Here is a 15892-nt window from a genome sequence, read left to right as displayed (position 1 = left end):
CCACGAGGGCCGGTGTCCCTGCAGGTTTTAGATCTCACCTTGGGTCACCACACCTGAATCACATGATTAGTTCGTTACCAGGCCTCTGGAGAACTTCGGGACATGTTGAGGAGCTAATTTAGCCATTTAAATCAGCTGTGTTGGTTCGAGGACACATCTAAAACCTGCAGGGACACCGGCCCTCATGGACTGAGATTGCCCACCCCTGGTTTAGACAGTATAAGGAAAAATGTGGCTTAGCAGTTGCTGAAGCATTTAATTACCTCCATCCAATATTCTTTGGCATTTTGATTGTTATTAGGTGCTGATTGTTTTTGTTGGAAAACTAAAATATATGTGGATGTATGGATTATAGTGATATGAGAGGAGTACAGTACACAAGTAGGTTAGAAAAATGAAGAATAGTAATTATTTTTGAAACACATTTTTATTATTATTATTTTTTTTGGCTTCTCCTACATATAACTCGAGTCTACCCTGCTGACACAGGGCTTGAGGCAGGTTAGTCCATCACAGGATAAGATATTTAAATTTCAGTTTGCACAATATTGCAGAGGTTGTTGATCAGATTTTATTTTCTGGATTTTTCTATGAGTGAATTATCAGCTCAATGCCTGGTCCTCATTTCATCCCAACTGATTAAAGTTGTTATTTACGCATTTATGTTCAGTCATGAAGTTTCTGGCAATTCTGAGTTGATGTTGAAACTGTCTATCACTGTTGCATTCAAACATTAAAACAACTGATGCCCCAATGGGTATATAAAAGGCTGGAAACAAGTTGAAATACTTAATTCTGACTGGATCAGACAGTGAAATTATTCTTTATGGAAAAAATATTGACTGCTGTCTTGTCATGTTATTAATCCAAAGCCATTTTCATTTGCTTATCAGTGTTATTCCTGAGACATATTGGCATAAACTACATAAATATCCATATATCAATAAGAGGATCCTCTGTACAATGAGGTCTGTAGCAATTCTCTTGTGCAGTGCCTCAGAAAAACTATGCTCTGCTTTCAGTTTGTTTCTGTTTGTGCTGCACCAGCCTATGTTTGACGCCTCAGTTTTTATTGTAACAAGTTGCCAGCTGTTTTTTGTAGTCATATATCTGCCCATTCACATCTACATCCAGCACATTTTTTCTCACAACAGTTCACTCACTGCTCTGTGTGGCTGCCTGCTAATAGTGACACAGTGGATGAGGAACCACCTCAATGACCCCTAGTGGTCAATTATTAAATCACTTACCAAACGTCTCTAGTCTTATACTTTTGTCTTATACTTTTGTTTATTTTTATTTGAAGAAAACAGAAGTGCTACTACGATCAAAAGTAACATTTCCAGACAAGTTTTAAAAAACATGTATTTACACCTGCTACTTTTCATTTTGGATAAAGTCTGCAGGATGCTGGTGTGGCTCTCTGTAATCTATAATTGATCGCATTACTTTGTACTGTGATACATCAAACTAGCTAGTGTCAGCCCTATCTAGACACTTCAAGTACTTGTGTGGACTATTTGGATCCTAATTGATTCTTTTGTTCACCTTAATCCCCATCAGCATGAGGCTGAACCTCCATTATTGGCTAAGAAAAGGAGAGACTGAGAAATGGGCAGATAGAGCATGAAGAGAGATAGTTAGGGATGAGGAAAGATAACGAGGAGGACAAAGTACCCTGTAGGATTAGCAAAAAGGGTGGATAATAGGGAGCAAGTCTGGCTGCAGATAGAATAGCCTATCAAGTGAGAGTGAAAATGGGGGAAGGATCGGAAATGAGTGAATCATATGCTGTAACTTATCCTCCCAGTTCACCAGAGACCAAAGGCGCTTTGGTTTCAGCTGCAAGAAGCCCAAAGCCCAGGTAGCCTCAGGGAGATGGAGGGGTATTTTTTCACACATGAGAGGGTCTTAGCTGTACCTAACTGGCCACATTGGCCACCAGTCTTGTACACTGGTCCCAGCTTGGTGCTTTGTCAATGTGCTGTGACTAATCCAGGAGGGGTTCCACATTTTCTCTCACCCTAATTAAAAGAGGATTAGGTGAGGTGGAGCTCTAGACCACTGCAACACGCACAGCCACCATCCCTTAGTTTTCCCCAGGATAATTGTACTTTGCCTGGGTTTTCTGTGCATGCCACCACCTGAACTCAACAACCAGCTCCGTCACTAAAATGATTGGTGTTAATACTGAAGGAGCTTACAAATACGGATTGATCCAAAAGAAAAAAAATACACTAGCACTTCGTCAACTGGTGTCTACATATGGTCTATACTCTCTAAATCTGCTCCAATTTTGTATTTCATTACTGACTGTAAAATTTAATCCTGATGGCTTTATCTTCATTTGTGCATGTTCTGTAGGGATCTGTAAAGGGATTTAAAATACCGTGGCCTATTAATTTTTCCTCAAAATACCGTTTTCTTTGATAATTATTAATTCTGATTTAGAGCAAAAGAAAAGAAAAAAAATCTCAGTTTCGATGTATTCACATCCTTCAACATTTCATTATTGAACTCGTAGGTGTATCAGTGTTAAAATGAATATTAAGATAATAAAATAAAGTAAGCAAACTTGAGTGCCAAATTCAGGATTAACTGCATAAAGATAATGATTCTTTCAGCCACAGATTATATCAGGATAAAATCTTGCCCAATTATTTGGCTTGTAGGTGGCTTGTGCAGTCTAGACTTTTTTTATTTGTTTGTGTTTTGTTTTTGGTTTTTTTAGGATTTATTTTTGCCTTTTAATATTATTATAACAGAACAACAGAGCTTACAGGAAAGGACTCAAACCTGGGCCCCTGCAACAGGCTTTTGGTACATAGGAAGTCTACAGCCTACTGAGACTGACCAACTCTGATGGTTAGTATTCAACGGGTTTTTATGATTGATTTGTTTGACCTGGAAATCAATCTCGTGCCATTTTTAAGCATGTCTTACTTTCTAAAATGCCTTTGGAGGAAACAGTAACAAGCAGAGAGGAGGCTTACTGGAGAAGCTCTAATCAGGTATTTATAGATGTGCCTTTGGCAGAAATGTTCTCCATTGATGAAAGAACAATGCCAAAACACTGGAACACTTAAACCATGTCAGGTGGAGGACTCTATAAATAGCTAAACAGGTGTACCTTTATCAGGTACACCTGTTTAGCTGCTTGATAACTGCTACAGAGAATGGTCCAAAAAATAGAAGATTGAGAAAACGCTGCCTGGTTTGATGACTGTCGATTTCTACTGCAACAATTGGGGGATTGGATCAGAACTTGGAGTAAACAGCATACAAGTATGGATCCATCCCGCCTTGTATCAACAATTCAGGCTGCTGGTGGTTTAAATGGTGTGGCAGACTTTGGGCCACTTTTTATCAATTGAGCATTATTTAGATACCACAGCCTGCCTAGGTATTGGTGTTGACCATGTCAGTTCCTTTCAAACCACAGTGTACACATTTTCTGATGGTTGTTCTCAGAAGGATAACACAATAGAGCATCTCTGGGATTTTATGGAACAGGAGATTCACGTGCACAGCCAACAAGTCTGCCGCAACTGTGTGATGCTATCATGTCAACGTGGACTGAAATCTCTGACTGCTGTCGCATAAATTCACTGAAAATATTTCATTGCGTGGGTTATTAATAGAAGCTTCTTTCAGTTGTTAGCATAACCCTCGACAGTAGCCTGTAAATAGCAGGTTAATTTAAATAGCTTCCAGCTGCCACACTGAGTAGACTGTTACTTCCTCTGCATTTTTTGTATGTGAGGAAGCCATAAAAAGTCAACCTTGCTGATCTTTCTTTAACCTCATGAGGAGGTGCATACATAGGTGCAACATAATGTTTTTAAGCTGATTTGCAGTTGAATTGTCTGTCAAGGTCTATTGGTGTACCAGACCATCTTAAATAAAAAATGTGAGCTCCAAGCACTGAGCTCAATGTCTCACTTGAAGGTTCTGACATTTTTTTTTAAATATTCAAAATATTTTTTTAAATATGTAGATGCCAACACCTACATGCACATTTTTAAGTCAAGCACATAATTGTGATGTCATTAATGCTATATATTAGGCTTCAAAATGTAAGCAAACAGTATAATATTGGAAATACAGTATAAATATTGGGTCAAATATGCTTTGGATTCAAAAGTTAAGTATTAGATTTTGGTGGTCAAGGGTTCCTTTGATCTGTGTGAAAGTCTAGAATATGAGGAATTCTTTTGTTTCAAAGCAGAGGTGATGCTTATACATCTAGTATAAATATCTCCCCATCGAACTGAACACATTCATTTTGACTTGACATGTTTTGTTTCTTTTAATGAGCCTTCAGTAGGGATAAGAATGACAAAGTCAGGACAGATCAATCAAATTAGTTTTGTCTTGAGCCACTCCTCACATCTTTATATTTTGCTTCCAAGGACCCATAATTTGTTGTAGTTTTTTCTTATTTATTCCTATTAATTTTTAAGCAATGTTTTTTCAGACTCTCTAAAATTTTTCTTTTGAAATTAAACCAGTAGAGGACAAAAGAAGAAGTGTCAGGCATAAAATACTATCTACAGCAGATAAACAGAATCTGAAGGTCTTAAGGAAGGGCAATAGGGAAAAGATTGCATCGGTATGCCAAATTGCACAAGAACTCTACTAAATATTAGCAGGTCTTATTGAGTGATGAATCCAAACTTCAAATTTTTGGTTCAGATCACTGTTGACATGTACAAAAGAGGTCAGGAAAGAGGTGCAATAGTGAGCGTCTACATCAATCTGTAAAACACAAGAGGTCCTGTGATGTAATTCATTTCAGCCTATGGCATTTGGAGATCTTGTTAAAATTGATAGTATTAAATGCAGAAAAGTACTCTTAGGTTTTGATCTACTATGCAATGCCTTCATTTTTCAGTGTGACAGTGATCCCAAACACATTGCCAGTGCAGTGAAAACATACATGGATAGAAGAAACTCACAATGGAAGTCGATGATGGATTGGCCTCCCCGGAACTCAACATTACTGGAATCATCTTGACAGAGAAATTAAAAAAAGGAAGTCAACATCCAAAGGACAGCTCTGAATGTCCAAGAAACCTGGAAAACTATTCCTGAAGACCACTTAGGGAAATTACTGGAAAGCTTTCCTAAGAAAGTTCAGACTGTGAAGAATGCCTGTGGTCACACCAAATATTGACTTTCAAAGTAATTAGTACAAACTGTGTTCACTTATATGCTGTTTGTTTTGCCGCATATATTTAAAAATTTATTAGCAAAACATTAAGAAATGTGAAGTGACTCCAGACTTTTGTATAGCACGAACAATAGTGAACTGAATATGACACTTCCTCGTCCTCTTCTTCTCCGGGTGGTCTTTTCGATGTTTTCTACAGTTACGGGCCTCAGCATTGTGTTTTTTTCTTGGCACTCTTTCATATATCCCAGGACGTGGAAGGTAGCTGGTCTCAGCTACGCCCCCTTGCGTCAGATTAACTGCAAGTAAAAACTTGGGTAAACGTCACCTCGCACTAACTGGCTGTCGCTCATAGTGAATAACAGACATCTGATAAATATATCGCTATCATTTCCTACTGTCACTGTTAGTTATTTATTATTTGACCGGTACTATGGCTGACGACAAAGAAGATGCTGAAATGAAACGAGCTCGAAGTCGCGAACGGCAGTTAGGTAACGGCTGCTTAATTTTCTACACCTTACTGATAGCTGGACAGAGATGGCTTCACAAAGTCAGTGAGCATTGGCCCAGTCGAGTTATTTGGCTTTTTCTTTAAGTCAGCACTTAGCTGAAAGTTTTACTTTTAGATTAGCGTGAAATTTCTAATTAAATGTTGGTAAAAGTACATATTTTTTTTATTGATAGTTACTTAAAAAACGAGCTAGCTGACCGATAATAAACCATTAAGTTCCACTCACACCAGGGGTGATTCTAGGATCAGAGCTTTGGGGGTGCTGAGCACCCAGAGAGCTGCCCAGCCAGGCAAGATAAACTTTACTCGTCACAATGAGACTTCTTCCCTGTCTCTGACAGTCCAGGCATCCTTAAATGTCTCCCTCTGACTGTCTCCTTGGTGCATTTAAACCCCTGTTCCTCCCTGTCCTCATCGTCTGTTGTCTTCATCTCCGTTATCAGTCATCATAATTTTACCATCTCAGTGCAAGTCTGCAAATTTCTTAAATCATTAAATCATAAGATTCTTAAATTCATCAAGTCTCTCTGCCTGGGTCCTCGTCACAAAACATGAAATCATTGTTTTGTACATTTTAACACAATCCCCACATTTGTGAAAGAAAATCAAAACAGTTTTTAAAAATCTGTAACAAAGCCATCAAATCTGATAAAGGTTATTTAGATGCTGCAAAAGAAGAATGGATTGGAATAAAAAAAAGAAAATACATATCCTAACCTTAATTACTGCGGGAGAATAATGAATGATGATCATAGTGAGTAAGAAGTAAACTGAGTGCATTTTTTGGACAGAGATTAACTTTTAATGTGCATGTATAATATAATACAGATACATAAAAATACACTCCAAAAATAGAAGAGTCCTTTAAATGTACAAATGTACAAAATATTGATTAAAAAAAAAATATAAAACTGGAGGCAACTTTGCCTATGGTACAATGTCTACAATGTATGAAAAGATCTTTACTGCAGATACTACTATGGCTCTGCAGAATTTTTCCTTTATTTTAACCTATGTCGCCTCACCTTGAGGTTGGCAAATCACTATTGTTGGTGAACTCTCTCAAGCAGTTTAACAGTTTCTGTTTTGCCTGTTTCCTTACCTGGTTCTTCCTGATGTTGTACTTTCTCCTCACGTTCCCCTCTTTCCTCTCTCCCTCTTCGGACTGACAATCATACACAAATAGATTGTATTCAATTAGATTAAAAAATTACATTAATATGAAAAAATACTATTAAGATCACTAATAAAAACTGTCCTCTCTCAGTGTACTTTCAAACAAAAGGCAAATAACAAAACCACATGTACATCTAATAAAAGATATAAATATTGAAACACTGATCCAACATTATCCTTTATTGATTTGTTCTTACACTTTTACCTGAATGTTGCGCCTGGGTTTAATATCGGCACATATACATATGACAAAATAACCAGCTTCTCTCATTCCATTTCAAACAGGACAGTGGTAACAACAGTAGGCTACGGACAATTTTAAGTTTTAGATTTTAAATAGGCTGTATAAATTTCAATGGGAGTAACAGGACGGTCAAATGTCGTTGATTTTACTACACGAGGACGGATTGTAGGTAGGGTAGCAAACATAGTCGGAAAACACGTTTTCAACACTGCAGGTTACCTGAGTTTAATGCATTTCAGCTAAAAAGAAACATGGCCTGACTCCTACCTAACTATATAAAGAGTAACTGAAGGTTAAATGCAGCTAATATGTCCTGTTTTAAACCAGGCACTTACACCTCCACTCCGCTGCGTCTCAGCCACCATCACTCTGGCAGAAAGGGCGCTAGAGCCAGAGTAGGGGAGAGGCGAGCTGGAACAAACCATTTTGGGAGGATGGGGGGTATCTATACTTTTGTTGTTAAAATGTTATGTCTCAAATAAGTACTGTATGCTTTTTATATTTTTAGTAGTGTGTCACACAAACAGCAAATATTGTCAAAAAAGTAAGAAATCTTTGGGGGTGCTTTGATTCATTTTGGGGGTGCTGAAGCATTGTATTGTAAGTTAAGTATAAGTCGTTCATGGCATTCTGACTTCTAATTTTGTCTGTTGAATGGATGTTGACAGAAGTAGAGAGCTGATTTCTTAATTTGTTTGCGTTTTGCATATCACACTTACATGTTTCAGGTCATCAACAAATTTTCATATTAGATAAAGAAAACCACAGCAAACGAAAAATGCAGTTTCCATTTATGTATTAAGGGGGAAAAGCTATCCAAACCCTACTTGTCCTATGTGAAAAGGGAATTGCCACCTAAACCTAGTAACTGATTGTGCCACTCTTAGAATCAAGTACTGCAGTCAAGTGTTTGGATGACTGGCAGCATGTGTTTCACACATTGTGATGTCAGCATTGTGTTTTTTTTCTTGGCACTCTTTCATATATCCTAGTTTTGCTTATCTCCTTCTTATTGTTGACTCATGAACACTGTTCATTAGATGTTGTTTTATATTCTTTTGTGAATCGTCGATGTGCTCTTTCAGTAAATTTGGTTAGCAGCCTCTTCCTGGGAAGGTTTATTAAGTTCTCTCCATTTGTGGATAACGTCTTTCACAATGGTTTGCTGGAGTACCAAAGCTTTAGAAATGGCTTTGGAGCACTTTCCAGAGTGATAGATGTCAGTCACTTTCTTTCTTTAGAGTCTGGCATGTTGCATTGTTTTTTGAGATCTTTTAGCTTACCTACTTTGTCAGACAGGTTCTATTTAAGGGATTTCTTGATTCAACTATTTGAACTCAGCTGAGAGGGGGCAATTACTTTTTCACATAGGGCCAAATAGATTGTGATTTTTCCCTTCCATTTTAATCTTAATTAAAAAATAAAAAATAAAATATAATTTCTTAGCATCTAGAAGAACATACATGCAGATATGTCCAAATATACAAGATTCAGTATGCATTAATATATTCTCATAGTTGGTACAAACCAGTTGAAATCATGCTGTCTGTCTTCTTTCCCCAGCTTTGGAGAACCCAAACACTGACATTGGCTTTTGTGGCAGGATTCTGGTTGGGCTCTCCCTCATTCTCCTGCTGATTACTCTGCCCATCTCCATATGGATGTGTATTGTGGTCAGCTACTTAAATTGCAGTGCTATCTGTTTTATTTTAGAAACAGCTTTTAAAGCTGGTGACGCATGGTTGTTTACCATTCACCCAGATAAAATGCATCTTTACTTTACAGGAAAACTCATTGCTTTTTAAAAGTAGCATGCATAAGAATTCCTCCATAACTACCTGCAAGAAAAAGAAATTACTCTTATATATGACAGTAGGGTTGTTTTTCTCTGTGTACAGGTTGTGAAGGAGTACCAGCGAGCTATTATTTTTCGCCTGGGGCGCCTTTTGTCAGGAGGAGCCAAAGGACCAGGTAAGAAGTCATGTTTTATTTCTTTTTCTCTTTTTATTACACCATCATGTGGTTTTTTTTTTTTAAATAGTCATCTAAATATACAGTTCCCTTATTGAAATGTTAGTAGTCTTTAACTCATAGATAATATATTTTTCATGCTCAGCTGTGGCTGCATGGATCATCATTCAAATGTCCTGACATTTCTTTGCAAATGTCAGTTGTTGGACATTTGTTTAAGTGTTTCAGTGGCTCACTTGTAGTTAATACAGAGCTGCTTCAAAGGGGCGGGAGGAGAGCAAGCACTGGTCAGTGTCCTGTTACCAGCGATTTAGCTTGTCCGTTATTTTTGATGCAGTCAATAAATTTAATATTGATTACTGCTTTTATCGGCAGACTTAATGACATCAGTTGCTATGGCAACCCAGAAACTCAAGGAGGAAATTCACTGTGATAAAGTATACAGGGCTAGGAAAGTGGCATATTTAGTTTAGATTTTTTGCCCCTGCATTCCAGTAGATAGTTTTCAATTAACCCTTTATCAGCTGAGCTTTAAATTGGAGGGGGGTTTTTTTCTTGCATTAAATTTGGACAAACAGTGTAGGAAACTTACCCATCGTCACACAGCAGACCACAGTCATCGGACTGATTGACATAAACATAAATTTTTCATATATGATGTGTATTGTTGAGTTACATTTTTTTTCACCCTTTGTTTTGTAGAGCACGCCAGTTGTTTGGTCGGGGTTACTTTACTACAAAAACCTCTAATTCTACCAGTCTGCAAGGGAGCGCAAAAGTTACATAATGTATATCCAAGTGTCATTACAGTGTGGTTGTTAAAATGCTGGCGTGGAGAAAGTACTGATTAGGGGTATGATCCATTTTGTTCATATAGCAAAGTATTGGGCAAATTACGCACCCTGATCATGGCACCAGATGACAAAAAGAGTCATGAAATCACAGAAGCAATTGCTGTTGATTCTCGGGGCATATTAATGCGTGTACCAAATTTCATGGAAATCCACTTAATGTTTTTTTAAACAACTCGACTCAAAGTCGCAAAAGCCAACTTCATTTTGGGGGATCACAGAAACATTACCATGCATCATCTGGTAACCAAATGTAGTGCCAATTCTTCCAGTAAATCCTGAGGATTTCTCATTGGGGGGCGTAAATGTGTGTTACTTACTATTTTGTGACAGTCCATAGTGTAGTTTTTGAGACACTGATTGACAGTCCAATATTTGTGTTGTTAAAACCATGAAAAAAACCATAGGAAGAATCAAAGAGAAGCATGGGGGCAGTGGGTCCTGTTGTGTTGTTTTTACAAGAGCATTTTCCTCCTGCTGTTGGGCACAATGACACAAGGCATGTCATTGCTACAAATTAAAATGTGATTTTTTGGTAGGCTTTATAGCAACAAGACTAAAGACATTCCTGTGCAAAGTGGGCATGGGTGCAGGTTCACTCAGGCCCCTGTGTGAGGCCTGAGTGAACCTGCACCCACAGAGCTGTTCAAGTGCTACAGCATATTTTTCTGAATGCCTTATCCATACAATCAGTTATGTAACTTGTGTTTTGAATGGCAGCGGATTTGTTAGAAGGATAGAAGTAAAAAATACAGACTCCCACGAGGTACAATTTGCATACACCTCACAACTCACTGTCTCTTTATCTTTGATTTCTTGTTATACTAGATCTAAAAACCAAGCAGTGTCCTTTCAAAATGCTGAAACGTGGCTCCTCAGAGAGCCCTGGGCTTCAGTTTATGACAGCATGGGATTAATAATAGCACCTGCAACCTGCAACTCTTGGCTTCTCTATCTACGGGCTCACAAAGAAAGTTTTACTGTAAAATCTTTCATTCTGCCTGAAACTGAGATGCTTATCGATAAACATGCTTATGTGCATCACAAAGGTGTTTTTCAGACTGTATTAGACCAACTGGGACCTTTTTACTTGTCTGACTGAGAGTACTTCAGATTTCATGGTGGAAGTGGCACGGGGAGACTGTTGTTATCATCATTGCCCCTCCTGAACAGATGTCTGTGATCTCACCATTTAAATTTACAATATCCTGACAGGAATGGCATCCAACCACTCTCTATCTGGTGTGGTGTTAATGTTTGCTAAATGATTGCACACCTAGCACATGTCTATTTCACTAGTATTGTTTGATGCACTAATTCAATCATAGTGACTTGAAACAGGCTAATGAAAGCTGCAAATATCCACGGCTTTGCCTTGCTGTCAGCACAGCTGCAGTCTCATAAAGCGAGAGCTTGACTTGGCCTCCTGCCAGGATCTCATTCATCCTGGTCTTTTCAAACATTTGTGAGGAAGCTTCCTCATTATTGTGTTTACCGTAGCGTTAGTCTTTGTTGAAACTATTTGCATTCTTGTGATTCCACAGGCTTGTTCTTCGTCTTGCCGTGCACTGACAATTTTATTAATGTGGACATGCGCACCGTCACCTTTAACATCCCACCACAAAAGGTATGAGATGCACCCTTCCAGTTACATTAAGCAGATCACTTTCACAGGAATTCAGCTCATGTAATAATAACTGTGCGTAGTAATTTTATTTTTAGTTTTTTAGCTTATTACACAGTATTGTGTAAACACTGTTCTGCTCTCAGGTTTTGACCAGAGACTCTGTGGCAGTGTGTGTTGATGGCGTGGTCTACTACCGGGTCCAGAATCCTACTCTGGCCGTGGCTAACGTCAGTAACGCCGATGCTGCTACGCAGCTATTGGCCCAAACCACCATGAGGAATGTCCTGAGTAGCAAGAACCTGGCAGAGATTCTGTCTGACCGTGAAGACATTGCACATTTTATGCAGGTAAACTCCTTCAGCTCTTCTCTTAGCTGTAACTGTGACCCAAAAACATGCAAGAAATAATTATACTTATATATTTCCAAAATTTACTTTTTTTTTGTACATCGTTAACATTGTCCAATAAGCCTTTGAGCTGTCAATCTAAGGGTGTGTCCAAGGGTGTGACCTTACACATTTGTTATATGCGGTATATCCAAAAGGTATTCCCTCATCTCTGTCCTTCTGTCTCTATTGGCTCATTGTTAAGGCATTTTGAGATGCCATCTTGCTCTGAGCCTTGTTTACCAGGTGCATAATGCAGCTGTCACCCGAACTGTGTGTTACTGTTAAACTAACAAACTGCTGTAAACTGAGAGAAGCTTAGCTAATCCCATGTTTCTATGACGAGTCCAGCTTTTAGTTTGCTTTAGAATTTAATTATTTATATTTTCCATTAAACTTTTACTTCCAGTTTGTGCTGAGCTGCTGTAAATGATTAAATATTTATTTCTAATTCAGAGTCACAGAGACAGTGATCAGGAGGTACTTCAGGAAGTGGACAAATGTCTGTGACCACACCTCTTACTCGCTGAATTCAGCAATGCCGTTGGATTGTTTAGCTGGGTTTGGCCTGGGCCTCTTACTTCCACTTGCGGGAAATCTTACTGCTTCAGCTTAACAAGACATTTTGGACAATTCTATGCTTCCAACTTTGTAGGAATAGCCTGGGGAAAGACCTTTTTTTGTTACATACTGTGCCCTAGTATACAAAGCAAGGTGCACAAAGGAATGGTTGGATGAGTTTTGTGTTGAAGAAGCTGACCGAAAGTCCACTGAACACCACTGGGATGAACTAGAATGGAGTTTGTGAGCCATGCCCCCTTGTCCAACATCGGTGTCTGACCTTACAAATGCTCTTCTGGATGAATGGGCAAAAATTCCCACTGGTAAATCATTGTAGCTGTAACAGCTTCCACTCCCAGAAGAGTTGTATAATCATAGTATGATCAACGATGACCAATAGCACTAGATGCAGGGGAGGTTAATGTCCATCCAACTAGGCAATGCTATCCACCCTCTGTAACGCACAATGTACTGCCCAAATTGAAAAACACTAAATACCGAGCATCTCTCCAAGTGAAATATGAAATGCTTTTCATATCAGCACACACTGAGCAATTTCAGTAGTTTTTTGTCGCTATTAAATTTTCATTGGTACATATGAACACAGTGGTGTATCCAGAACACAGCTGTACAAGTTTCATTTTTTCCTATTCTCTGGGTTTACGTGATTAAGAACAAGAATAGCTCTCCTCTCTGTAACAAAACCACTGTGTTAATGATATTTATCCAGGTTGTGTCTCCTAACATATAAATGTTGATCTGAAGACACTTTTTCATAAATCACTTTGCTCATAAAATGTAAAAATAGACATGCAGTGTGTGACAGTGTGTAAATATAAAATGTGCGTCTGTATCTCTGCTTTGTGAGAGAAACGTGTCACCACTGTCAGCTCCATCTGCTGGACAGTTTTGGAAAATGCAAAACTTTGAAAGATGAGGGACATCCTTCTCATTCATTTAAAAACTTTGTGATAAAATCTATTGTTGTTGGGTTTTTTTAAACATTATTTCTATTTTTACAGATGTGGTAGTACAAACGGTACATTGCATGGGTGTCTCCTCAGGTCACTCTGGACAATGCCACAGATGACTGGGGAATCGAGGTGGAGCGGGTGGAGATCAAAGATGTGAAACTGCCCCCTCAGCTACTGAGAGCCATGGCATCTGAGGCTGAGGCCACCTGCGAGGCCCGAGCCAAGGTAAGGCAGTTCTACACCCCCAATTCGCTGTCTAAACACAAGTCTTTTAAGGGAAATGTATTCGAGGACCATCTGAGAGACGAGAGGCTGCAAATTAGCAACATCTGAACTTTCAAAATAAGATCAAGGGGATTGTCTGGCCATTCATTTACTAATGTGTGGGAAACACTGACCTATTTTGAAAGGATTCAAATAGCGTTCAGCTTTTTGCCTTCTAGTTTTCTGTTTCCTTCTTTTGCATTTATTGATTGATGTTATTTTTCTACACTTCTACACAGTTTCATAAAAAGGAGAAAAAAGTAACATTGGGAGATTTATGTAGTTTGTAAGGTTACATACTGGTCTAATCCTTTTAAACAATAGGTTATTGGAGATTTTAAAAATTGGTTTAAAGGAGATTTACAAATAAAACAAGAAATCTATCGCAACCCAGAAAAAAGGAATTCTGCAAGATTTTGTAATAAGAATAGTTGTAACTGTGGGTGTAGAGGCTTCTTCCACTGGGCTGTGAGATCAAGGAGCTCTTTTCATTCTCTTCCCTCCTGTTTCTCCTCTTAAGGTGATCGCAGCAGAGGGGGAGATGAGCGCATCGCGGGCGTTGAAGGAAGCGTCCCTGGTGATTGCAGAGTCTCCGTCAGCCCTGCAGCTGCGCTACCTTCAGACCCTGAACACCATCGCTGAAGAGAAGAACTCTACCATCATTTTCGCGCTTCCACTGGAGATTTTGCTGAAATTCGTCAATACATGAGAAAGCATCTAAAAGAAACCCCAAAACATATGCACATACTCCCAGCATGCATCACTGAGCACATATACATGTGTAATAAACTTAATTGCCTCACTGTCATTACATCTGACAGCAGCCAGCTAATTTTCATATAGGTTTAATTTATAACTTCTTATTCTTTTTTTCCAACTTTATAATCAAAGAAAAAAGTGACACAATCTAGGGTACCATCTTCTAGCCCACAGGCCTTCTTTGAGAATTTACCCTTTATTACAAACCTTTGAAATTTGGCATATTCTGTGTTCATCTGAGCTGGAGTTGAATATTTGCTTTGCCTCAGGTGCTCGGTCAGCTGAGCGGGTAGCTTGAGCCAGCAGTGGCAATGCCCCGCAGTCATCTTGGTGTGTCTGCCAATAAATGACCACTGATTCAATGTGTTATATAATATATATATATAAATAATAATATATAGTTTGAGTTTTTAGTCTTAGCATAACCTTTAACTTGAAGTTTTATTTATTTAATTGAGTTTTCTTTAGTTTTAGTTTTAAGTTGTTCCAATTCATTAATTAATTTGTTCATTTATTATTTATTTGCAAGTTTGTTCATTTAAAGCTTCAGAAAGTGTCCAAGTATCAGGAAGCTTAAACATGAGTTTTACAAACATTTTAAAGCAAAGTGCCCGCTGGCTGTGTGGTATCTGGTCTTTTATTTTGGTTGGGGTGGTTTGGTTTGGTCTGGCTGGGGTGTGTGCTTTAGAAAGTCTTAACTTAGCGCTGTCTATTCATCTTACAGTCTAACGTCACATTCTATGCACGTCCCTGTTATAATTTAGCATATTCTTTCTGTCAGGGTGTAAATATTTAAACATGTTTGAATTTATATATTGTGAAAATGACACGTTTTAGTTCTGTTTTAATCTGTTGTTCTGCTTTCCTACTTTTAACATAAATGTTTGGTCTATTTGACCAACAAGTGATTTATGCCTACAGCCATGTGAAGTTTATTGTTCTGCTGTTGCCACACAGAGGATTTCTTTGTTAGGAAAGGGAAAGGTTGTTCGATTTTACTTTAGTAAGTCGTGTAGTTTTGGTTTCTGTTGCGGTAACAATAGTGACATTTAGGGAATATTGATACATATGGTAACACAGCCAGTAGACAACACTGTGCTGCTGTGTTCTCTAAAGACTGTTTGATTGTTGTCCAGTGTACCAGTTTTCATTGTAATTTAAATGAATTTATGTTTCTGTAAGAAAACCTCAGACACATGAATAACTTTTTGAAGTTTTGTTCAGGATTAATGACTGCGTTTGCTTTGTTGTTGTTTGTAGCGCACGTTCTTTTGTGCTGTATGATTTGATATGATTTTATTTTGAGTTAAGTGTATATGACTAGAAATAAATCTGAAAGCATGTTTGTGTTGATTTCATTTCTTTTAGGTCGCATGAGAAGTGTTTGTAAAA

General features: G+C 38.2%; 1 protein-coding gene across 1 annotated transcript; it reads left to right on the top strand.

Annotated features, from left to right (window-relative positions):
- Nucleotides 1-5447: 5447 nt before the first annotated feature.
- On the top strand, nt 5448-15843 carry LOC100705034 (erythrocyte band 7 integral membrane protein). The gene is made up of 7 exons (XM_003440232.4): nt 5448-5667; nt 8671-8780; nt 9006-9078; nt 11474-11556; nt 11700-11903; nt 13568-13702; nt 14262-15843. The coding sequence occupies exons 1-7, from the start codon at nt 5607-5609 to the stop codon at nt 14448-14450; spliced, it is 855 nt and encodes a 284-aa protein (XP_003440280.1). The 5' UTR covers nt 5448-5606; the 3' UTR covers nt 14451-15843.
- The last annotated feature ends 49 nt before the right edge of the window (nt 15844-15892 follow it).

This window comes from Oreochromis niloticus, linkage group LG7 (genome assembly GCF_001858045.2).
Source record: "Oreochromis niloticus isolate F11D_XX linkage group LG7, O_niloticus_UMD_NMBU, whole genome shotgun sequence".
In the NCBI taxonomy this organism is placed as follows: Eukaryota; Metazoa; Chordata; class Actinopteri; order Cichliformes; family Cichlidae; genus Oreochromis; species Oreochromis niloticus.
The sequence above is the reverse complement of the archived record's forward strand: the minus strand, read 5'-3'. Positions and strand labels throughout refer to the sequence as shown.